General features: G+C 32.3%; 1 protein-coding gene across 12 annotated transcripts in view; it reads right to left on the reverse strand.

Moving 5' to 3' along the window:
- Window positions 1-27,079, reverse strand: part of LOC118179732 (sentrin-specific protease 6-like) — a 178,162-nt gene that overhangs the window by 150,227 nt on the left and 856 nt on the right. For 11 of the 12 annotated variants that reach the window (XR_015038591.1, XM_085807890.1, XM_085807897.1 and 8 more), the window contains exon 2: window positions 20,120-20,480. Coding sequence is in view for 11 of the 12 variants with exons in the window: in XM_085807890.1 (XP_085664016.1) it covers window positions 20,120-20,480 (361 nt within the window). In the remaining variant the exon portion in view is untranslated. Of the gene's footprint in view, window positions 1-20,119; window positions 20,481-26,008; window positions 26,109-27,079 lie in introns of those variants that run through there. The other variant, XM_085807894.1, reaches the window with a different exon arrangement.

The following is a 27,079-nucleotide window of genomic DNA, read 5'->3' on the forward strand; positions in this document are numbered from 1 at the left end:
TAGTTTGGTTTAGAAACATTTTGGATTGCAAGTAACTATGTTTTGAGGCCAATATTGTTTGCTGATAACATGGCTGCTATATGTTTTACAAAATCACCCATTGAAAACTCGAGGACAAAACATATAGATGTGAAACTATTTTTCATTCGTGATCTATTGAACAGGGAAATTTTTGATTTAAAATATGTCCCAAGTAAAGATAATCTGGCTGATCCCATGACAAAACCGCTGACTAAGCATAACCCGATAAGATTTTGTGGAACAATTTTCTTATGAAATTTGTTTTTGTGTGTATTTAAATTAAGAGTTTTGTTAATTTGAAAATATGTTATAAGTCATATATGATGGATATTAGGTAAATGTAAAATTGTATAGTGTAGAATGTTGTATGAGTGACCAGGGCCCTGGGTAAAAGTATTGAGCGTGTGATCATATATATGTCTTTGTATTGTTCTGTAACATGTTGGACTTTCTTGCTAAGGTAAAATTTTTGAATAATGGGATAAGATTTTCCCAAAGAAAAATTTTCTTAAAAATTTCTGAATGAAATTGTGATATTTATTTATTCTTGTTTTGAATTTTGTAAAGATACTGGCATTCGGTTTTTATTCCAGGTTGGAGATGATGATGTGGGGGGCATTTGTTGGAAAATATAGCTTATTTTTAAACCATTTACTGCATCATCTCTCCTCCTTGAAATGTTTATTTAGTTTAGTCCTTATTTTAGTGTAATATAGTAGTTACTTCTACTTCTTTTTTTTGCTGCCACTGTTTGCATTGAGAACGGACTGTTTCAACCTAATTGAGATACAAAAACGAAACATGATGTTACGTCATCTGAAAAGCCGATTCGTGCCGATAAGCTGATTGGTTGCCGTGAGATGACATCATTCCTACTTCTGCTATAAGTATCTCGCGTCGCTCTGGCTCAGCCCTTCTTTTTAGTTCCTGCTTTCCCGGCAGTTGAGTGAGCGGTTTCCAGCCCCTTCAGACGGATGCATGCAGTCCGGTGATTAAAGTGCCCTGGTTCCGGTTTGCGAGATGATGGTTCCAGAATAAAGTTCTTCGGTTCCAGAGGTCCGTGGGCGGCATCCATGTTCTTCAATAAAGGCGGCATTTAAAAATACGTGAGCGGCGAATCCTTGTGCAAACGGGGTTAGGCCGGTTTTAAGTGCTTTCAAGAACTTCATTTAAATTTTCAGGTGTTTTTCTTGACCATTGATTATGGACTGATTAAATGTGTAGCCAGCTTTATTTTTAGGCCGCATAATTACTGTTTAGGGCATTTTTTGTTTGTATAGAATGCTAGTGTTTTGGACACCAGGTAAAAATATTTGATGAATGATGATTATATTATATTTTTCCTAAGACTCTAATATTATTGACATTTATTTTCTGTGTTTTTATTCTTTATTATATTGTTAATAAATTGGTTAAGTTCAAAATCTTTTATTGTCTTCAATGTCTGCACAACATGATATCTCAGGGAGCTTTTATTGCTACTACTACGAACCTTTGTGGTCTACATTGGAACGGAAAGTGCGTTCTCGTTATCCACCGCCAACATCGTTATCTGAATTTGCAACCGTTTTGCAGGAAGAATGGTATAATATTCCCTTGGCAAGCATACAGGAACTGTATTTCCGAGAACATTCCGAGAAGACTGCAAGCTGTTTTGGATGCCAACGGGTTTCCTACACCATATTAAGCAAAGAAACATGTTTTTTTAAAGGTGTTTCCATATTTTTGTCCAACTCCTGTATATACACATCTAAGAAGTCATATATTTACATACAGATAGAGAGATGGGATGGTTTAGAAGTTGTTAATACATATTTATTAGTATTAATGTAATGAATAAGATTTATATTAATGAATGTATATACAAATGTTTTTCATCATGCATAATAATAAATCCAAAAATTTTCAATGTTTCAATATGTAGCATTTACAATAAAAGTATAGTTTCTAATGTATTTATAATCCAAAAAGTATTTCATTAATAACATGAAAATAATAGACAAATTTAATGAGTATTCTCATTATTACATAAGCTATGCTTTTCTTTTTTATGCATCTTTTATGCTGTTTAAAATGTGTCACTGATTATGCAATTAACAATTTAAAAGATAAGTAATTAGGAGAAAAGCCACACATATACAAACGGATTTTAAAAAATTATTCAACTTAAATTTAAGAAATAAAATTCTATTATATAACAGTGATAATACACGATCAGCATGAAATACGACAAATTTGGCGAACTTTTGGCGACGAACAATTTGTAAACAAATCCAAACTGCAAGAACGTCAGAACGTCAAAAATGACTCAGGCAGTTGTATTACAACAAAACAGCAATAATTAAATCGGCCTCTATTTCCACTGTCCATGACTTCACTGTGAGAGCCATCGCCATATTGAAAGTTACCCGTGATCCTTCAGAAGCTGACCTTTCGTCTGATTGGTTGAATGTTCGAGGAACACGTCTCCAGCCGGAACATTTTGGGAAAAGTTTTAAAATGTTGCTCGTAGCCGGGACACGTTCCTCCTAGCTAGACGTAACATTTCTCAGTAGCCTGACGCTTAAAGCCGTGCTACTAGAATCTCGTTTCTCGAAATTGTCCCGGGTAAGCGCGCGCGTCCATAGAAGTGATAGGGCCATTATGTGAATGAGTGAAATGCACGTGAAGTAAGATATAAGGCAAGGAACGTGCAGAATGGGCAATATTCGTGTTGTTATTTCTGCCAGACGAATTATCGAAGAAAGTGGGCTTTTGTCTCAGAGGATACGTGTAATAGGAGAGAATGCCAGGCCGTCGCCAACGAAGGCACTTCCAGCAGATAGACGATTTTACGAGGGTTATGGTGGTCGGACTGAAAAAGGAGGGTTGGTCCTTACGTCAAATCGCAGCTGATACCCACATGGATGCGAGCATGGTTGCAACAAGGAAATGTGGGAAGAAAGACAGGTGCAGGTGCAGCCAAAGTGACGTCAGCACGCGTGGATCGACGCATCTGCCAACAAGCTGTGGCGGTCCTGCTAGTCACTTGTACCACGATTCTGCAGCATGTGCAAGATATCCTGGATGTTCCCGTGTCGACCAGAACCATTTCCCGTCGATTGGTTGAATGTGGCTTCCACTCACGGCGTCCGTTAAGAAGACTTCCATTGACCCCACAGCATAGACGGCAACGTTTAGAATGGTGCCAGACTGGAGCGATGTGGATGACAGAATAGCGAAACGTCGTGTTCTCAGATGAGTCACGCTTCTTTTTATTCAGTGACAGTCAATGCATAAGTGTATGGCATCGACGTGGAGACAGATCTAATCTGGCAGTAACTGTGGAATGCCCCACCGCGTGACAATGTGGCATAATGGTTTGGGGCGCTATTGCCTATGGTTTCAGGTCACCTCTAGTTCATATTCAGGGCACTATGACGGTCCAACGATACTTGGATAATGTACTGCGGCCGGTGGCAATCCCCTACTTTCAGGAGCTTCCTAATGCAATTTTTTAGCAGGATAAAATGCAATTTTTCAGCAGGATAACGCCCGACTACACACTGCTCGCACCCGCAACATGCTCTGCAAGGTATACAGATGCTTCCCTGGCCACTATACTCTCCTGACCTGTCACCAATCGAACATGTGTGGAACGTGATCAGACACCGTTTGCAGGCTCTGCCGCTGCCTCGTTCAGAAGACGAACTGTGTCAAATGGTTGAAAGGGAACGGAGAGCCATCCCTCAGGACACCATCCGCACTCTTATTGACTCAATGCCTAGACGTGTTTCTTCGTGCATCGCTGTCCGCGGTGGTCCTACATCCTACTGAGCTGAAGCCATTCTCGCTCTGTATACTGACTATCATTCTGAAATAAAGATCATTTATTGCTGCTTGCTGTCTCTGACTTTTTTCCAAATTTCATCACTTTCTGACCACTCCTTCTTGGTGTTGCATTTTCAATGTCGAGCAGTGTATATAATTTAATGCATATAATAAATTCATGGGTTAGAGTAGACTTTAAAATACCCCTTGTGTTATGGCAAAGTTGTTGTTTCATTTATGGAAGCCTGAGTAGTTGAATGTTATGGAAACCCTATTGCGACGTAATCGGGTGCATAATTTTGTTAAATTTTGAATCATGGGATGTTTTATAAGCACTTTTGTAGTGTGTGTTGGTTTAGACGGTAGAATGGCTGAATGTAGCAAGATTAATTTGAAGTTCCTGTACGATTTGGAACGAAAGGGAAAAACAGAGTTAATTGACTGGTATGTAAATGAAGGTTTACTTAGAAGCCATTATAAGTGTCCTGTATGTAAGAAGGACATGCGTCTAGTCGAATGTAAAAACCGTTTAGATGGATTTGAATGGGTTTGTAGGAGGAAAGGTTCAGATGTGGTGACGCCGATATATGGATTCGAGTTCAGATAATTTTAGGAGGTTTTGAGATGCTGTTAAGAAATTTTATGTGCCACAGACTACAGACGAAATGAACTTCTAAATAGGGTAAGTGGATATTTGCTTTTTGTAGTACTTAAATGTATAACATGTTTTATGTTTTTCCTTCTTAATGTTATTTTCTTGTTTGGTTTAAAATACAGTTTATTGAGATTATGTATGTTTTGTCTGCCTGTATTGTAGAATTGGGTGTTCCTTTGACTTTTTAAGTGAAACTATATCGATGTGTACATGGACAAAGTGAAGGGAGTGTGCAACGCAAGTTTGTGCAATTCTTGGATTTTTTTTTAAAGTGAAAATAGGTCGACGTGTACATGGATAAAGTCAAGGGAGTGCACAATGCTATTTTTGTGCAATTCAGGGATTTTTTTTTAAGTGAAAATAAGTCGATGTGTACATGGATAGAGTTTGTGTAATTCTTTGTCTTGTTATTTTGGCTTTGTGTAGCAGCAATTTTTAGCGCAAAAGTCGCCGTGATTAATCTTTGGATTATGGTAACTTGGCGATGTTTTGGCGAAAATTTGGCAACCAACCCCGCTACAGCAACCTGCTAATTTTTGTTTGGATGCCATTTTGTTTTCACGAAGTAAAGGCATGTTTTTTTTTTTTTTACTCAACATTTTTTTCCAACAATCTGCTAGCCGAATTACGCTTATGCTAGAACGTTTATGGAACGAAAGTGCTTAATCATGACAAAGATTAGGTGCGAAATTGGGAGAAAGTGCAGAATCGCAAACTGCTTGCCACATTTTTAAGAATTGCACATACATGGTATCCATGTACACCTCGAGCTATTTTCACTTTAAAAAAATAATCCCAGAATTGCACAAAAATGGCATTGCACACACTCTTGACTTTATCCATGTACACTGCTAAAGTCCTAGCTAGTAACCTTTATCGCCTTACCAAAATGTCGCCAAACTACCTGTTACCATATTCCAAAGATTAGCCGTCGCCGTTATACAAGCCAAAATAATAAGTCAAAGAATTGCACAAACTCGGTATCCATGTACCGCCAAAAATCGCCAAGGGGTACCCTAAAATATACTTTTACCAATTAATGCAATAATGTATATGTATATTATTGTAATAATGCACATAATAATTTAATTAAATGTATTCAATATGCCTTATTTATTATGAATATTACGATCTATCTTTTCTGTTCTGAAATTGGCAAAAACCTAAAATCCGTACAACCTCCAGTCCCAAGCATTGCAGATATCTGGACTTCTACTGTATTAGCATTATTTTAATGAAATTGATGAATGTTATAATGTTTTTAAAAAAAAATAGAAACTGATCTTAAAATTGCCAAAATGTTGATAAGTTCCCAAATTTAGAATTGTTTAACACTAGAAGTGCCAGAGCAGTCATTTTGACTGTTTTCCTCATTTCACTGTGGATTCCTAAAAAACCTTTTAACTTAAGAAGTCACAAATTCTTGTATTTTCCTAAAAAACGTTGAAAATTATTGGTACCAAATATGAATCAAATAAAATTAAAATTTACAAAGATATTATTAGTGATACCTAAAAGCCAGTATTACTAGCAATCAGTATGACTGCTAGTAATACTGGGTAAATTTATCTTATCGTGCTCATAAAACAATTTTTCTTCAAAAAACATCTGGTGTACACATTCTTTTCATTCACTGATTATTTACAGCATGATATACTTCCGCTCAGAAAACACCTTTTCTTGGTAAAACATCTGACTTACATATTCTTTTTTATTCTCTATTTATTTACACAGAAAATACTTCCCATCTTCTCCGCATCCCTGTCAACAGTCCATCCCTCTTTGGCGATATGTTATAGTCATTAGTTCACAGTAGTTGAGTCAGTTTATGTTTTATAGCATTTTGAATGCTGTAATCCTCCTGCAAATATGGGCATTTGGGAGCCCAAATTTGAAATTTGTTTTATTATCGATTTCATATTTTGTAAAACTTTAACGAATTTCTGATTAACAAACTCAAGGAATTGAAAATGAGCAATGGCACCATTGTACAGAAAAAAACATTTTTATCTCCAGTGCACAAACTTTCCGAAAATCTAAAGATATGCTCATTTTAAAATTATTTTGCGATATCACTCTTGAACTGAATTTTATGGTTTAAGTACAAAGAACATGATATTTAATAAATAAAGGTAACGCACAAAATGCCCCTTTGGGCATAATTTAAAAAACCTGAAATCTTTCAAGTTTTTTGGTCCAAAGTGGCTTTGTCCCTGAAGGAATACCATTTTCGTTTTGCAATTTTGCGTTGAATCACTCTGAACGTCTGTTTCACTTTTCAAATTGTTGCCACCAAATATTATCGCCCTATCATATTTGACGAAATTAAATAATAAAGAATCTGCATAAATGTATGTATATTTCTTGCATAGTGATAAAACAACGGTACCTAGAGCCATCAAATTTTGAATGACGTAATCCTACTGCGAATATAGGCACCTGGAAGACCAAATTTGAAATTTGTTTTATTATCGGTTTCATCCTTTGTAAAATTAATTACAAAATTAATGAAATGAAAATAACGTATAACATTAACGAATAGCATAAAATTAACAAATAAACAAATAACATAAGATTAACGAATTTTTTATTAACAAACTTAACAATTTAAAAACTTGCAATGGCAACACTCTACAGGAGGAGGAAAAAACCGTTTATATCTCCAGCGTGCAGAACTGTGTATGAGAAATTCTAAAGATATGCTCATTTTAAAATTATTTTGCAACATTGCTGTTGAACTGAATTTTATGGTTTAAGTGCAAAGAGCATGATAATAAATAAATAAAAGTAATACCAAAAATTTTTTAAAAAAACGCCTCTTTAGATGTAATTTAAAATCTGAAACCTTTCAGATTTAAAAAAAAAAAAAAAAAAAAATTTGTCTTTAGTCAAACAAATTTCCTTAACAGCATCCAAAAACTTCCTAAAATTATCTGAACTAAAATTTGTATACTGGCGTCACCACATAAGCTCATAAAGATAAGAGTAAAAAATATTCTTAGTAGTGTCGGTATTCTCTGACCGTTCGACCATACGCATTTCCTTCCTACAAACAGGACACTTATCATGGCTACTATGTAAACCTTCATTTATACACCTGTCAATTACGGCTCTTTTCCCCTTTTGTTCCAAATTGTACAGAAACTTCAAATTAATCTCACCACATTCAGGCATTTTACCATCTAAACCACAAAACAAGCAACGAATTTCCTAACCAACACAGATAAAAGTATATTTTAGGGTACCCTTTCGCACAACTTGGCAAATTCACAAAAATAAGAGTCAAAAACATCCTATGTATTCCGGACTGTCCAGAAGATGGCTACTATGCAAACCTTCATTTACACAACTGTCAATCAACGCACTTTTCCTCCTTCGTTCCAAATTGTACAAAAACTTTAAATTAATATTACTACATTCAGCCATTCTACCATCTAAACAATGAAACAAGCAATGTAATTCCTAATCACACACACCACAAAAGCCCTTACAAAATATCCCATGATTCAAAATTTCCCGGAATAATGCAAACAATTACGTTCCATAACATTCAACTACTCAGGTTACCATAAATGAAACAACATCACGATAATAGAGGGTACCCTAAAGTCAAAAAATATTCTTAGTAGTCAATTCTAACCCCAACACGCACCACAAGCCCTTATAAATATTTCCCGCTTCATTCAAATTTACCGCAATCACGCAACCAATTACGTCATAATAGGGTTTCCATAACATTCAACTACTCAGATTACCGTAAATGAAATAACAATGATAAATGAAACAACTTTGTGATAATACAAGGGGCACCCTTAAATCTACTCTGATCAAAATTTACAAAATATTCTCACATTGCAGATAAAGTGCAGGTTAAGAATTCTTTAAAATTCCTAAACGAGATTTAAATCTGAACGCATAGAACTCGTAAATTGATTTGCTTTAGGAAATAGAATAGCTGTGGTGTTTCTTAGCCTGTAAATCTGTAAATTACTCAGCTACCAAAAATTCACACTAATCTGTAAAAGATAATTCTGAAGATATTAAATTTGTTTTGAAAGAAATATTTTAATTTCCCTTCATTTGAAAAAATATAATACATTACAATTCATTTTAACAACATGAAACATTAGAATTCTGGCTCGTATACACATTACACATGGGGAAAACCATGAAAACGCCCATGCAGCCAGTCCATTTGCGGAATTCGAACCTCGGACCGAACTACCAGTGTTCAACAACTTTACCACTCGGCCGCTAGTGGGCCGTTATTTGAAATGAAACTTTAAAATTCACACTTTTGCTTTTAATTTATTTTAATTTTTATTCTACTTTTACTTTGCACAGAGCATTCAGTACGTGAAATCATCAATAATAATATAATAATGATAATAAAAATGACATTATACAACTAAAAGTATATACTACTTCGTAAATTTCGATAAATTAATTACTGAAAATATTAAGCATATCAATGGCAGCGTTGGGCCTAATAGTTTTAAGTTGCATTTCAACATCTGAAAGAACATGAATTACAATAAAATTTTCACTACACAGACGAATGGAAAAGAATTCTCCCACTTTTATTGCAATATTTCAATAATTGTCGCAATTAAAAAAAAAATTAGTTAAAACGTTTTAGTGGAAAATGATGCGATTTTCACTCATAAAATCCTTTTTCGCATCATTCTCTTTCATTTTGGCACCACTGCGTAGCTTTTCTAAGACATAAATAGGTTCTGTTAATATATGTTCCCATGCATTATATGTATTCTTCATATTTTTGTCATTAATAAATTAATGTTTAAAATAAAAATGATACGGTTTAATTTATAAGCAATGTAAAAACTGGAAATCTGAGGTAATTAATTTCTGAGCCAGAAATAGTTGTTTTAAGACGTAAATAAAAAAGGTAACAATAATCAAAAATATTAATGCTCCTTAAATATATCGCGATTTTTGCTTTTTGATCCACCTGGGGTTTAAAAAAAAAAATCTATTTTCATTAAATGATGTTTTTCGCGTTTCTCTAAGTAGTGCGCAAAACTTGTTTCATACAACTTTATTTTTAGTAATTATGAAGAAATTTTATACTTGTTTCCTAAACAAGTATTTATTTATGCTAATTTTAGAATCTATGTGACAGAGTAGTCATCTTCAAATATACGTTAGTGTCAATAAGTTTAACTACAAATTATTAAATATTTCTGGGAACTTGAAACTTGGAAGGTTTAATTTTAAAATTTCCATTTCACATATTACACAGTCATCTTCAAAGCTCTTTGGATACAGTTCAATAAAATTTGTTTATTATTTCATCCTAAACTTGTGGAAGAATTTCCTAAAATTATTTGAATATCCATAATTTTTACTGTTAAATATTTAACAATTATACATTAACTGAAATACATTTATAGTACAGAGGAAACGCTAAAAGATATTGCAGGTCATGTATTATGTGTCATTGGAATATGACAATAATAATAGAAGAATTTGACTAAAAAAAAAAAACAGACATTTCAGTTTTTTAGAAAGGAAAGTGGACATCTTTACAGTAAAATCTTAGATGAAAGTTTTACTGTGACTCAACTTGGGAAGACACTGGAAATTTATGGTGGAGGCGGGGTCCCTTTCTTTGCTAAACAGCTGCGTTGAAGTGTGAAATGTTATCTTCAGTATACTTGTAATTGGCTGATGACTCAGAACAGTAAACTGAACTTGCTCGTATTCTAATGACATTTCTGTAGTCTACATCACTACATCGAGAGCATAAAGAAGTTTTTCTTTAAAATTAAATTTGAAAGGGATCTCAAACATAATTCTTCATTATAAAGGTAAGTTATTGATTTGTAATATTACATAAACTAAATTCTTATAATTAACTTACTAAAAATTCAATTTAACTAAACTTTTAATCCATTTACCTAAAAATCCAAACTTATCACCATTAACAATGCAAATGTCTTCCAATATTAATAACGTATTGTTATATTAACATGAAATATTTTTATGATAAATTTTAAATATATGTTTCCATACATTAAGAAACATAATGACAGGCCAACAATAAAAAACAAATTTTTTTAAACTTGTCCTGCGCTATAGCTGCAGGATTGAAATAAAATAAACTTAAAGCATCTACAAAGGAAGGCAATTCCTTGACGCTATAAATAACTACAACCGTGTATAAAAGGTTTAACACAACATCTAAACAAATTTAAAATAAGAATTCATAGTAGCACAAACTCAAAAAATAAAGGGGAAACATACAAAATTATAAAAATTATTCTCCTTTTACTGAAACTCTAATTCAGAACTCATCAGGAGAAAATGAATTAAAGCTTCATAATAGTCGATTAATACGTTTTGAAAACATATTTCGTTGTCCTGCTTCATTTGAGATCTAAAACCATAAAATGAATCAATTAAATTTTCATTTAAGACATTAAAATTCATATAAAACTGAAAATTCGAATCTGAAATGTACGAGAATTTTCTCCACACGCTTTCGAAACACTTGGAAAAAAGAATAAAACATAACATTGTGCCAAATTGACTACTCAAAAAAATCAAAACTTTTCATTATGCAAATTGACCTTTCAAAAAAAAAAACAAATTGGTTTAAAGCCATTATATGCAAATCCGAAATTCAAAATCAATTACAAATAAAGAGCAAAGCAAATGTACTTTAAACCAAATTGTCATTTAAACAACACTCAAAAATTGGGTGATCCCCAAATATGCTAAACTTCTAATATCAAGAAAGCGAAAAACTTTTCATAGAGATTTCTATTTTATTTTTCATATTTTTGTCATTAATAAATTAATTATGAAGATAAAAAGAAAATTAATAGGGTTTAATTTATAATCAATGTAAAAACAGGAAATCTGAGGTCTTTCATGATAATTCATAGAAACTAAATAGTGTTAAAGTAGATCCATTATGTCGATTGATATGCATTAATATCATTTATTGTCCTGTGGCTTAATTTTAGAAAAGATCTGTTAAACGAATTACTTTTGGCTTGAATAATGTATTCTGATAAGGATATGTATGAATTCGAAACAGAAGTTGTTTTTCAGGAGAAAAGATTGCAGATGAAATAGTTCACATATTCTGTGTATATTGTCTAAGAGATGATCCAAACATGATTTTTTTTTTTAAGTTCTTGATATGTATTTCTAATGTCTTCGAACTGCAAATTCATCAGCAAATCTGAACTCCAATAATTCAAAACATAAACAATTCGTTTAACAAACGAAATAAGTGTCCAAAATTATTGAAAACTTTATTTATATTAATAGCTTTTTGTGTTTTATTGCATACATTTAAAATATTTTTGAAACATTCTTGAGAATTTAATTATACGGCTTAGAAACAATGAAAACTATACTGCAGCTTAAATTGTAATTGACAGGAAAGTGATGCAATACATTAATATTAAGATTATTATTAACTGTCAATTTTTGTGCTTATGTATGTTTAAATATCTGTAATTCCATTATCTTCGGTTTTTATAACTGTAATTCTGCCTAAAATACAAATATTTCTTATGTCATTTCATTCTTTTATTGCTCACCAATGGCCGAGCGGTAAAGACGCTGAACACTAGTAGTTCGGTCCGAGGTGTTCGAATCCCGCAAATGGGCTGGCTGCATGGGCGTTTTCGTGGTTTTCCCCATACGTAATGTGTATACGAGCCAGTTTCCCTTAAAACGTCCTCCACGAAGGCATCCCTCCCTTTAGGCAGATAGCCCTCGTGTGCCTTGCCATAATTAAATAATTCAATCCAATCTATTCTTTTATCATTAAATTAAAGTGTTTATTTTTGTATACTCTAAATTTGCCTTATCCTTGAATTTTACAATGATTTGAAAAACTAAACTCTAAATATTAAGCAATATTAAATTCGATAACAGGCGTAAAAGTCAACAAAATATAAATTCCAAATTGCCCGAGATATGTTTTTGCTTGTATATGTGTGTATATTATGTAAATGTGTGTATTTGCATGTATATGTGTGTATTCAATATCTTCCTTTCTTTTGTCTTTCACATCCTATCTTACTAATTTTCTTACTTTTCATTTGTTTCAATATTCATATAAGTTTTACGATTTGCTTATTATTTCTTTATATACCATTAGTTTTAAAATTAAAACATACTTTTTAATTTTACATTTTATTTCATTTTAATTATTCCTTGTTTTATTTGTTTAATTTATAATCATTTTTCATTGACTGTTCTTGATGGCTTACAGTAGGACTCTGACACCTTTAGTTCCTAAATTAAGCCCAGGTTTAATAAATATCAATGTGCATAATTTTAACCTCTAAATACTTGTATGTTTTTTCGGATTATCCCGGCAAAGATTAATCACACAGAAACTACATACATTACAGAAGCTAGTTAATCAGAAACTTATTGTGATGAATTTTTACATTAATCCTTCCAGATTTTAGTTCAGGAAATTATATAATAAAAACGTTTAAAAATAAAATGAGTTAAAAAATTAACATAGCATTAATTCAGAAAAAAATCTGAAAGGTTTCAGATTAAATTAAGTTTAAAGGGGCGTTTTTTTAACGTTTTGTGTGTTACCTTTATTAATTAAATATCATGTTTTTTACACTTAAACCATAAAATTCAGTTTAACAGCAATGTCACAAAATAATTTTAAAATCAGCATATCTTTAGAATTTACGATACACAGTTCCATGCGATTTTTTTTCCTCGTAGAGTGTTGTCACTGCTCACTTTTAAATCGGTGAGTTTGTTAATCAAAAATTCGTTAAAGTTTTACATAATATGAAATAGATAATAAAACAAATTCCAAATTTGGGCTTCCAGATGCCCGTATTCGGGTGGAAATGTACGTTATTCAAAATTGAATGGCTCTAGGTATCATTGTTTTATCCCAATGCAAGAAATATAGATACGTTTAGGCAGATTCTTCCTTATTTAATTTCATCAAATATAACACAGGGCGATAATATTGGGTGGCAACAATTTGAAAAGTGAATCGGACATTTATAGTGAACCAACGCAAAATGCCGAAATGAAAATAATAGTCCGACAGAGCAAATTGCACCTTTTTTGGACTAAAAAATTAATCTATTTTGCTTAATTTTTATTTGTTAAATATTTATACTGGTTACAATAATCTTTTTCACAAGCATATTACTCTCCCCTGATAGTATAAACAATAAATTGTAAAAATTTTAATTTGATCAATCTTAGCTACATTTGCGCTAGATTTTTCACACTAAAAGTTCTAAATTTTTAGCCCAAAAAGGCTATTAATTTTGTTTTGGCATTTTGCATTGGTTCACTATAAATATTGTTTCACTTTTCAAATTGTTGCCACTAAATATTACAGCCCTGTGTTATATTTAAAGAAATTAAATAATGAAAAATCTGCATAAACGTATCTATATTTCTCGCAATGAGGTAAAACAATGGTACCTAGACCCATCTAATTTTGAATCGTGTAATCTTGACCAAATATGGGCATGTGGAAGCCCGAATTTGGAATTTGAAATTTGTTTTATTATCGATTTCATATTTTATAACTCTTTAACGTGGTTTTGATTAAGAAACTCGACGATTTCAAAGCGAGCAATGAAAATTTTGTACGGAAAAAAAAATTATCACTAGTGTGCGAGACTGTGTATCAGAAATTCTAAAGATATGCTCGTGCGATATTGCTGTTGAATTTAATTTAATGGTTTAAGTGGGAAGAACATGATATTTAATAAATAAAAGTAGCACACGAAACTTTAAAAAAATGCTCCTTTGGGCGTAAGGTAAAACCTGAAAGCTTTCAGATTTTTTTTGTAAATTTCGTATGAACTAATTTTGCCCCTCTAGCCGTTTACTTGCAGTAAGTTTATCACTGGCTTTACCCTTGTCTCGTTTCTGGCTTGATTATTCATTTTCTTTTCATTATTTATTTATTCCATGGATAACTTATATGGTGCTCCTTCCCCCAAATCATAGCACAGAAGCAGAATATTTTGTCTGTTTGGTTATTTAAGTCGAAATTTTTTAAGTTAATTCCTCTTATGGCTGATCTTTAGAATATGGTAACTGGTAGTTTGGCGACATTTTGGAGGCGATAAAGGTTACTACCTAGGACTTTGGTAATAATGTGAGCAGTACTCAGTTCCGATTACGCATTATTTTGTGTGAGGGAAATGAGAGATCATGGGATATGTCATGTGATATTAATGGACGAATTATGGTTCTTTAATCGGAAAAGGGGGGAAATCGGGGAAAAATCTGGAAATTTTGTATTTGGCTTTATTGTGTGTTGTGTGAAACAGTGTTCGTTAATTTTTGGATCCCATGGCCCTAACTAAAGTGAATTCGAAATGGGTATTTAGTGGGATTGAAAGGGGTAGTAATAAGTGTTTCTTTAAGGTTGTGTGAGATAGAAGTAAAGATGTTTTATTAAGTTATTTATTTTACCTGGTACCTTGCTGTGAACTATAAGTATGATTTTAAAGATCCTGAAACAGAAATTAGAAAAGTTTATCGGACACGTAATCAAGATTCTGAAGAAGATTAGGTAAGTTAGTATTTTTAATTATTTGAGGATATTATTTTTATGCATTGTTCTAAACGTAAGGTGGAAGTAAAGTAATTTGGTATTATTGGGAAAATTGTTATTAGCAATGATTTAGTTTAAAGTAATTAGGATTGTAAGCTAATTTTTATTAATTTAATGTATGTGCTTATTTATATTTTAAGTAGTGTTTTTGAATTTAATTATATTTTAATTATGATAGTTATTTTGTCAATTTTATGTTTGTAGGAATTTGGTATACGTTTTAGTTGAAGTAAACGTGCATGGAAATAATTTAAATATTTGACACTAAGTATTTGTAATGTTTGCGGTATGAATTCGTTGATGACGTTTATAATATAATAGATGATTTAGAGGTAAAAGTTTTTGGATATTTTATTTATTTTATATGTGGAAATGTTCATATTTGGAAAGGGTATATACTTTTTCGTTATTAGGTAATTTCATATATGTTCTTTTTAACAGGTTTAAAGATTCAGAAAATTGTCATGCATTTTCGTGAAATTTTTCTAATTTATGAGAAAAAAGGAGTGTACATGGATATGGTGAAGGGTGTGCCAATGCCATTTTCGTGCAATTCTGGGATTTTTTTTTTTTAAGTAAAAATAAGTCGACGTGTACATGGTTTAGTGATATTTTAATTAAATGATAGTTATTTTGTGAATTTTATGTTTGTAGGAATTTGGTATACGTTTTAGTTGAAGTAAACGTGCATGGAAATAATTTAAATATTTGACACTAAGTATTTGTAATGTTTGCGGTATGAATTCGTTGGTGACGTTTATAATATAATAGATGATTTAGAGGTAAAAGTTTTCGGATATTTTATTTATTTTATATGTGGAAATGTTCATATTTGCAAAGGGTATATACTTTTTCGCGATCAGGTAATTTCATATATGTTCTTTTCACTGGGTTTAAAGATTCAGAAAATTGTCATGTATTTTCGTGAAATTTTTCTAATTTATGAGAAAAAAGCAGCGTACATGGTTATAGTGAAGAGTGTGTGCAATGCCGTTTTTGTGCAATTCTGGGATGTTTTTTTAAGTAAAAATAAGTCGACGTGACATGGTTTATGTGTATGTGTTATTTTGAAAACGCGTAAGGAGTATGATATTGTGCACTTTTTTCCCAATTTTGCAGTGAATATTTGTCATGATTAAGCACAGTTTTGTTAGATAAAATTTCTAACATAAGTGTAATTCGACTAGTAGATTGTTGGAAGAAGTGTTCAGTAGATAAAAAGAAAAGAAACATGTCTTCACGAAGTAAAGACAAAATGGCGGCAGGAAAAAAAAAATAGAGGGTTGCTGTAGGAGAGTTGGTCGCCAAATTTTCGCCAAAAAATCGCCAAGTTACCATAATGTAAAGATCAACCGCTCTTATTCTTTTATTTTCATCTTATTCAGTGTTTTATTGCCAATAAAATAATGTTACAAAAAGAGCTATTTTTTTACACATTCTGCAAAATTTTTTAAAGGTTTAAACAAAAAGTAAATAAAAATTAACACAAATCATTGTTTACATTTTTTTTATTTGTGGAGGAAATTTATTCTGTACTATTGTAGCTTGCTAAAAATATTTATTCTAGTTTCTTATGGCATTCGGCGTCATCCTTGGCAGACAAAATTTAAAATTTCTCGTCTCATTTGCTATTTGGAATTATATTCATGTAAGCCACGCGAGTAAATTCTTCAAAGTATAAAGACGAATTTGCAGTCAGCTGTCGGAGCTCTGCAGAATGAGAAAACATTTTTAGAAAGTTGTAGAAGTGATAATAATAATTTAATAATTTAAATAGTAATTTAATAGATTTCATCTCCGAAGAAAAGTAAATGGCAGAAATGTTAGAAATCTACCCTTCCTTTAGCCAGTCCATCATGCCCTAAGGCGACGTAGATTGTTTGGGTACGAGGCTTCATATGAAAACATACGAAGTGTTAGGAGAGGAATTTAAAGTAGAACTGTATTTCTACACGTGAGACATTGCTATTCGTTCTGTAGAAGAAAGATTTGAACTTACTCGGAAATACGGAGCATACTACGGTACAGTTTCCTATACGACGTAGGAACCCTCAGACATCTTTCACAACTTTTGAATAGATGCAAAGACTAGAAATTGAAACTTACAAATAAACATTTGAATAATCTGAATGCTTCGGAACTTTGTGATGAACTGGAAGATCTGTCAAAATACATCGTTCCTGGAGCGGAGCCCCTTGTCATTTTAGAATATGTATAAAATCTTGAATGTTTTCCAAATATACTGGAGTCGAGTTTTGCTGTCCTTTCCTATAACAGTTGCAAGTGGAGAGAGATATTTTTCAAAATTAAAATACATACAAACTTGTTTAAGATCTTCTATGACAAAGACTAGGCTGACAAATCTTGCTCTAATTTCTATAGAGCAAGATACACCTAAAGAAATTGATCTTCCTGACTATGTTCGAGAGTTTTTGAAAATGAAGGCAAGGAGCTTTTATAAAATTATAGCTAATATTATAAAATAAAAGTTGTTACCCTGGTTAAAAAAAAAAATCATTAAAAAATAAATATTTACACATATTTTGGCGCAATTGAAAAATATGACTATTCTTCAGTCTCTTAGATTTCTTTACTTCTGACGAAGAGGGACCTAAACCTGCTTGCCCTAGAAATTGTTTGAGATCTTAACATAAATTTACACCAAACTTAAGGTTATTGTGTTACTAATTTTGTTTCACTCGGCGTGTTTCTCTTCTATTTTCACAGAATATATTGTTTTCAATGTTTTATAATATAACCAGTTATTTAATTTTTCTAAATTAAGCGAAAAAATCTTAGATTGGTGCAGATTTTATATATAAATTCAAAACATATTTGTATGTAAAACCTCTTGGATTTTATATAAAAATCTCCGTAAAACTAAGCTTTCTTACTTTTCTTAATGCTATACTTTATGTGACATGTTCCTTTTTTTATGACTTATTCATTTATTATCAGTATGTATCTCAGTGAAAGGAGAGAAAAGTCTGTCTCTCGCACGCACACAAAAAGTCTTAAATAACTGATTAAAATCATCTGATATCAAATACCCATATTAAAACAAATTTCACAGTTGATCAAGGGAGAATATTTTCCTTTTTATTCTTTCTTCATGTTACGTACCTTTCAACTGGTTCCCTAAGGATGTGCTTTTATTTTTTAACAAATAATCCAGATGTAAAAAAATTCATCATAAAAACACTGGCTCCTAAAATCCTTGATTTTTTTAAACTTTTTAAAAATTTTTATTTTTATTTTTATTTTTAAGCACATTAAATTTATTGAGGGGGGGGCCTGGAAAAATTTTTGCGCAGGGATCCAAGAGTTCTAGTTACGCCACTGCCTTTAGGTGAAAGTTTAACTTTTCCCCAGCTCTGTCCCAATTTTGTTGACTAGCTTCTCTCCCAAACTGATTCGAAGGTCTCCTACCCTCTTCTACAACCACCAATCTCTTCAGAATATTTTCAGCTCAACAGTGCTTTAAGCGGCCTCATGAGGAAAAGACGCTGTATACTTACAAACATTTGAAATATACATATTAAACTGCTTGTTTAAATAAAACCTTAAAAATTAAAACCCTTTTAAAAGATTTCATTTCATTATTTTGCTACTTTATTTTAAATACTGATGTCTTTGTTCTACATTTTTTAATGTATTCCTTGAGATACAATACACAAAATACAGCATGGAATATTGGATGCTTCAGTTATTAGATTTAATTTTAAAAAACTCTGCCATCATGCTTAGTTAAACTTAAAAAATGACTACAAATGTTAATTTCATGCACAATGTTATCAAAAGTATAATAATAAACATGCAAAATTTGAAACCTCTTACCTTAATTATGGAAAAAAAAAACTTTAATGTTTTTAAAACACGAATGTGAAAAAAATTAAACATTGAGAAAAGTAATTTAGCTTTCAGTTATGGAAATCCTCAACTTCACAGCAAACCTCTCTGTATTTAATTTATGAGCCAGTTTCCCTTAGAAAGTCCTCCACGAAGGCATCCCTCCCTTTAGGCAGATAGCCCTCGTGTGCTTTGCCATAATTAAATACACCTACACCTACACCTACACCTGTATTTAATTTCTTTTATTTATCACTTCACTTCATTCATGAGTTTCAGCAGAAGGAAATTTTTTTAAAAAATCTAATATCGCGTTAAGCTGTAACATTAGTAAATGACGGGCCTACCAGCGGCCGAGCGGTAAAGTCGCTGAACACTGGTAGTTCGGTCCGAGGTTCGAATCCCACGAACGGGCTGGCTGCATGGGTGTTTTCGTGGTTTTCCCCATGTGTAACGTGTATACGAGCCAGTTTCCCTTAGAAAGTCCTCCACGAAAGGCATCCCTCCCCTTTGGCAGATAGCCCTAGTGTGCTTTGCCGTAATTAAATACACCACACCAATACACACCATTAGCAAATGACATCCATTTAAAAAGACTGTCTCTTTTAATTGTTGCCATTGAGCATGAAAGAATATATAATTATAACTTTTGAACTACTGAAGACACAGCTTCTATATTTTCCTTATATATTTCAAAAACACTGAAGCAAAAATTTAAGCAACTTAAAAAAAAAAAAAAAAAAAAAAAAAAAAAATTGATATCTTGATGATTTTTTTGGTACTGCATTCCCTTAAGAAATAATATATTTGTTCATAGGTGAACAAAAGATTCTTCATGGCAAAATGTTATTATCAATTCCACAAACTATTCAATATCAGTAAGGATCTGGAGTACGAAAATTTTAAAGGATACTGAAGAAGATTACATATTGCAGAAGAAACTCTGTGACAAGAATAATACATCAATGTTTTAAAAACATGACTATAGCCAAAATAAAATCCAAGACAATATTCAGACAACATATTCTGGGTGGGAAGGGGGAAACTGGGACTATGCATGAAATGGCTTATTTGTATAACATTTCTTGATTATTATAAAGTAATAAAATAATTACAGGAGAAAATACTACTTTCTGCTTTGATATAAAAGTAAATAAACAAATAAAACTACTTACATATATTATATTCATCATCAGCTGGAATTATGAATGAAAGACCATATCTTGACAAATGTACTGGCACATACGAGAGAGAATCATTTGGTCTAATTTCAATTGTCCCAAGTCTTACACTGTGGCATTTGATGGGAATTTCTTCACAAGGTAAACAGGGTAGTTTCTCACAAGACCACATACTCTCAGCAGGCATACTGATTTGCAGTGCCGCTTTATGACCTGTTTCCTCTTCCTTCTCCTGTATATCCATACCATCCATTTCTTTGTCCTGCTCCTCTTCATATTTAACATCATCTTCATTCAGGCTCATATTAGTATTTGTAACGCTGAGAAATTGTGGTTCATCAGATTCCATGTTTTCCTTAAAAAAAGGGGGGGAAGGATTTAAGAAATTATTCAATATAATTCCATTTATTTTTAAATAATCCTGATACTGATTAACTAAAAACACATATACATAATATCAAAATTGCTTATAAAAATGTTCAAAGTGGAACTGGAATACATTTCAGCCAAAGATGAAATATTTGTACACCAGCAGGAAAAATTAATTATATAAAGATGCTTTATGTTACTTCTATTAAATAAAGTCCAATGAAAGATGGACTGGTTAGATCAATTTTATCATCTAAAGACAGTTTTATCACCTTCACTACAGAGAAATATTCAAATATTTCTGCCTACTACTTGAGTATATGTGAAATGGAGTGCAAGCAGGCATTTTAAACTCTTATTTCAAGAATTTTACGAGTTGGGTAAAATTTTCATGTGTGAAAGATGGAGCATGTCACTGATAAGGCATTTTATGGATTGAAACAATGGCATGCGATTGAGACAATGGGAGCAGGACAAATACTGACAGAAGCCTTAAAGATCCGAAAGTAATTAAAGTGTCACGTCTTGCATCTGAAAATAATTCAGACACTGGTTATATATGTAGACAGCCAGGTCAAGTCAAAAACATGCCACAACACTCTCAGGATCATTACTGGGCAAAGATTACTAAAAGAAACAGACAAATGACATTAGCCCAGATTGTAAGAGAGTTCACTACAGCTATAAGAGCTCAACTATCCAAACATACAGGAAGTGATCGGTTGCATTAACCTTTTGAGGCCGGGGCTTTAGTAGCAGTAAAAGCTACCAAAAGACGGGAAATCTTGAACCGAATGCTTTCCCCCCATTAAGAAATCACCTCCTATTTGCAACAAAGATTCTTGTGTAGTTTAATGGATTCTCAGAGGGGTGCATCTATGTCGCAAAAGGGAGATCTTTGAAAGAGATAAGTGGTTGAAAACCCAGGGATGTCAAATTTGACATTTCACCCCACTTTTCAGCCTGTAAAATGGGGGAAAAAGACATGGCCAATAAAGTGGACAACCCCGTCCATTCAAACAGGGAATACAACTGCCAATATATTGGCCATCCGTCTACAAAAGATTAAAAGAGGGCTGCATGCAAGTAAATCCATGTTTAGTGATTCATGAACTCAGGCTGAGAAATGTAGTTGCAGTGGTAGAGATAATCATGACTGGAGCCATGTTCTTTTTACTTTCGGAGTTTTCGTTTGGAGAATGATCCAAACTTGTTACAATACAAACACACTGTATCCTATGAAAACATACACAGAATTATCCAGTAAACATCAATGAAATTTGTCAGTTCAACAATAGTGCCGATACGGCCAAGTATCATATTTAAGGGCTACACTACTTTCACATTTTTACCAGCGCAATTATAAATGCTGAAATATACAGAAATGATGTTCTGGTTGATCTTTGGATTATGGTAACTTGGCGAAAATTTGGCGACCAACTCTGCTACAGCAACCCTCTATTTTTTTTCGCCGCCATTTTGTCTTCACGAAGTAAAGACATGTTTCTTTCCTTTTTATTTACTCAATACTTTTTCCACCAATCTACTAGCCGAATTACACTGATGCTAGAAAATTTATGTAACAAAACTGCTTAATCATGACAAATATTAACTGCAAAATTGGGGAAAAGTGCAGAATCGCAAACTTCTTGCGCGTTTTTCAGAATAGCACATACACATAAACCATTTACACGTAGACTCATTTTTACTTAAAAAAACATCCCAGAATTGCACAAAAATGGCATTGCACACACTCTTAACTTTATCCATCTACACTGCTATTTTCTCATAAATTACAAAAATTTGCACGAAAATGCAGGAAAATTTTCTTAATCTTTAAACTCGATAAAAAGCACATATATGAAATTACCTGATCGCAAAAAAGTACATACCCTTTCCAAGGATGAACATTTCCACATATAAAATAAAGGTACAACTCTGATAAACGCCCTAATTTCACCAAATGTGGCAATATGTGTTTTGCGCTGGTTTTTGGCGCGATTGCGTGTTGTATGGCAACCATGTCGACGTTGAAAAATCTTTTGGTGGAGTAGTTTAAAATTCCTAGTTGGTTCGTGTCGCGGGTGTTTTTGAAATGGCCTATGTTGCGATGAAAGACGTGGTGGGAAGGTTTCAGCCGCGTATTTTAGATTGTGTGCAGAGTAAATTTAGTATGAAAAGGTACGATGTTGGAGTTGTTAACGAGTCTATTGTTCACGGATGTATTTATGGGGATCGTAGCGTATTTTTGGAATTTCTGTGGGAGTCGGGACTTTTAAAACGGAGTTTGACGTGTCCGAAATGCGGAGCTAATATGAGAACTCGGACAAAAAATGGTGTTTCTGATAGACTTGTGTGGGTTTGCAGTAAAATTGTTGCTAATAAAGTATGTGGGTGTCAGCGCAGTTTAAGGTTTGGATCTTGGTTTTCGTGTAGCAAGTTAACGTTTGAGGAAGTTTTTATTGTTACTTTCGAAATTTTGAATCGTAGGAAGGTATGTGATATGGCAAAATCGTGGAAGTTTTCTTCACAGACGTTGTGTGACTGGCGAAATTTTATTAACGAATGTATTTTGGACTTTGTATGCTCTGTATTTGAGAAGATAGGGAGGAAAGATAAAGTGGTGAAAGTGGACGAATCGAAATTCGGCAAAAGGAAATATCATCGTGGCCATCCTGTTGAGGGGCAGTGGGTATTTGGAGGTGTGGAAAGAGGGTCTGGGAGATTATTTTTAGTAGCTGTGCATGATAGAAGTAAGGAAATGCTGATGCAGTGTATTAAAGAGTCTGGAGATTATTTTTAGTAGCTGTGCATGATAGAAGTAAGGAAAAGCTGATGCAGTGTATTAAAGAGTGGATTGAGCCTGGTACAACTATTTTTTCCGATGGCTGGAAATCCTACAAGGATTTAAGAAAAGAAGGTTTTGAACATTTATTTGTGAACCATAGTTTAAATTTTGTGGATAGCGAGTCTGGCTGTCATATAAATAGTATAGAAAGTACGTGGCGCCATGTGAAAGCTTCGTTACCTGCTTATAACAGAAAATGTGATTTTGAATTTTATTTGGCTGTGTATATGTTTTTCTGTTACTGTCATGAAATTAAAGAAGATGCTTTTAATAAATTTCTAGAAATTGTAAGATGTGTTGAATGGGAAAAATTAAAAATTTCTTTGTAGTTTATTTGCAAAAAGTGTTTGTGTTTTTTGTTTTTGTGAAGTTTGAAAGTGATATTTCTGCTTTTAAAAGAAGCTTTCATTATGGTAAGTGCATTTCATTTTATTGTTTCTATTTTGTAGAATGTTATATTCATTGTTTTTTTGTATGAATTTCCGTTTCTGTTGTTTTTTGAATTGTCTGAAATTTATTTTAGTTTATTTTCTTGATTTGTTTTTAGTGTAGATAGTGCAATTCTTAGATTTTTTTTTTAAAGTTTAAACATGATACTGTGTACATGGTATTCTTTGAAATTTATTGTTGTTATGTTAATTTCTTAAAGCAAGGTTTGCGTAGTTCGTAAATTCGTTTATTGCCTACAGTGTGCAATTCGTTGATTTTTTTTAAAGTTTAAACAGGATACTGTGTACATGGTATTTTTTAAATTTATTGTTGTTATGTTAATTTCTTAAAGCGAGGTGTGCGTAGTTCGTAAATTCGTTTATTGCCTACAGTGTCCAATTCGTAGAATTTTTTTAAAGTTTAAACAGGATACTGTGTACATGGTATTCTATGTAATTTATTAAAGGGAGGTGTGCGTAGTGCATAGTTTGTAGATTCGTTCGTTGCCTATGTTGTGCCATTGGTAGATGTTTTTTTAAGTTAAAATATGTCGCTGTGTACATGGATTCTCGTCAAATATTTTTAGTTAGAAACTTCACGTTTTTGCTGTCTAAATTTTTTGTTTTTGTTTCGGATTTTTAGCTTAAATCGTGTTTTCAAAACGTAGTTTTTGCATGTGCGAAAACCGCGTTTTTGGAGGCATTTTAGGCTTAAAGTTCGAAATGTAGACAAAAAATTTAGATAGTAATATGGCCGCGTGAAGTTTCTCGTGAAAAATATTTGGCGACAAATTTGGCGACTTAAGGGTGCATATCAGAGTAGTTCCAAAATAAATAAAATATCCAAAAGCTTTTACCTCTAAATTATCTATTATATTATAAATGTCACTAAAAAATTTATATGCAAACATTAAAAATAGTTACAAATACTTAGTGTCAAATATTTAAATTACTTCCACACACGTTTACTTCAACTGAAACGTATACCAAATTCCTACAAACATAAAATTCACAAAATAACTATCATTTAATTAAAATATCACTAAACCATGTACACGTCGACTTATTTTTACTTAAAAAAAACACCCCAGAATTGCACAAAAATGGCATTGCGCACACTCTTAACTATATCCATGTACACTGCTTTTTTCTCATAAATTAGAAAAATTTCACGAAAATGCATGAAAATACTCAACGTATACTACTCAAATGTATTCCAAAATACTACAAATATATAACTCACAAAATCATGATCATTAAATTAAATTATAATTAAATTAAAAACACTACTTAAAATATAAATAAGCACATACATTAAATTAATAAAAATTAGATTACAATCCTAATTACTTGAAACTAAATCATTGCTAATAACAATTTTCCAATAATACCACATTAATTTATTTACTCCTTACATTTAGAACAATGCATAAAAATAATATCCTCAAATGCATAAAAATACTAACTTACCTAATCTTCTTCAGAATCTTCAAAATTCTGCAGTACTACTGCTAATTTCTAAATCCTAAATCGAGTAGTCAACTGGAAGTCTATTCACCAAGTAATAAGAAATTAATAAAATTTCACCTATACTCAAACTACTTTCAGCAAACCACGTACCCTTCCTTACACTCCTTTTCACAAAATGTCCATTTTCACCATATTTCTTGCACCGCCATTTAAACTTAACTGTAATATCCTTCCTTTCACACAATCTCAACTTATTATTATTATCAGATAAATGCATTAAAAATTTAGAATTCACTTTACATAGTGCCATGCAATCCGAAAATTAATCAACACTATTTCACACAACACACAATGAAGCTTTTCCAAATTAACCCCCTTTTCCGATTGAAAAACTGTAATTCGTCCATTAATGTCCATTAATGTCACGTTTCACACAACACAGAATATAGCTAAATACGAAATTTCCAGATTTCCCCCCTTTTCCGATTAAACAACTGTAATTTGTTCATTAATGTCACATGACATATCTCATGATCTCTCATTTCCCTCACACAAAATAATGCGTAATCGGAACTGAGTGCTTCTCACATTATTACCAAAGTCCTAGGTAGTAACCTTTATCGCCTCCAAAATGTCGCCAAACTACCAGTTACCATATTCCAAAGATCAACCCAATTTTCCAATAATATCATATTAATTTATTTACTCCTTACATTTAGAACAATGCATAAAAATAATATTCTCAAATGATTAAAAATACTAACTTACCTAATCTTCAGAATCTTCATTACGTGGCACGCACACTTCCACTATTTCACACAACACACAATGAAGCTTAATACAAAATAATATAGTACTACAGTTTTCCAAATTCCCCCCCCTTTTCCGATTAAAGAACTGTAATTCGTCCATTAATGTCACATGACATATCTCATGATCTCTCATTTCCCTCACACAAAATAATGCGTAATTGGAACTGAGTACTTCTCACATTATTACCAAAGTCCTAGGTAGTAAGTAACCTTTATCGCCTCCAAAACGTCGCCAAACTACCAGTTACCATATTTCAAAGATCAGCCGATGTTCTTAACCCTTATGTGTAAGTTGCCTAGAGGTGCAATTGAAAATAATTTACTTCTAATAGAATGTTAATGCTCATCCTAACTGCATTGCACAAGCGACTGATTATTTTTTAGAAAACAAAGTAGGCACAGTGGCAAGAATATTCTCCAGATTTAAATACAACAGCATATCAATAAGATACACTAAAATGCAATTTGCATGACTGCAGCTCCCTTGTATTCTCCACGACCCTCAAAGTGCTATTCATTGTGAATATCCTTCCTTACCACAGGAGCTCCCAGAATAAAATCCAGCATGGAAAATTGTCATAAAGCTCGCATTTCAGTCAGGAAAGAAAACATACCTTGTTGATTTTTTCTATTTCTCTTAAAAGTTACACCACCAACCCTTCCCTAGCATACTTTATATAATATATCGAAATGTTTAGACCTTTTTTTCTTTCAAAAATAGACAATTTTTTTTATTTTGTAGATATGTCTGTCATTACAAAATAAAAATCTCATGTTCCATCTTATTAGTTTGCAAAATCATTCAAGTTATATGAGTTTTTGCACTTGTTCCTTTGATTTTTCCCACTAGTATATAACTTACGTATAAATTAATACAGCTAGATGTGGGTAATAAGTTTCAGAATAAATAAAATCTTATACAATGCATTTTTTTAAATATTATAAGTAGATATGCACTAAAGTTATTTTTTATATAGAAGGCAGCTATTTATCCTATATTGATGATGCTCTAATTTAATTACAGCAC

The sequence above is a fragment of the Stegodyphus dumicola genome, chromosome X1 (genome assembly GCF_044657685.1).
Source record: "Stegodyphus dumicola isolate Sdum_Otavi_A_Nest chromosome X1, ASM4465768v1".
Classification (NCBI taxonomy): Eukaryota; Metazoa; Arthropoda; class Arachnida; order Araneae; family Eresidae; genus Stegodyphus; species Stegodyphus dumicola.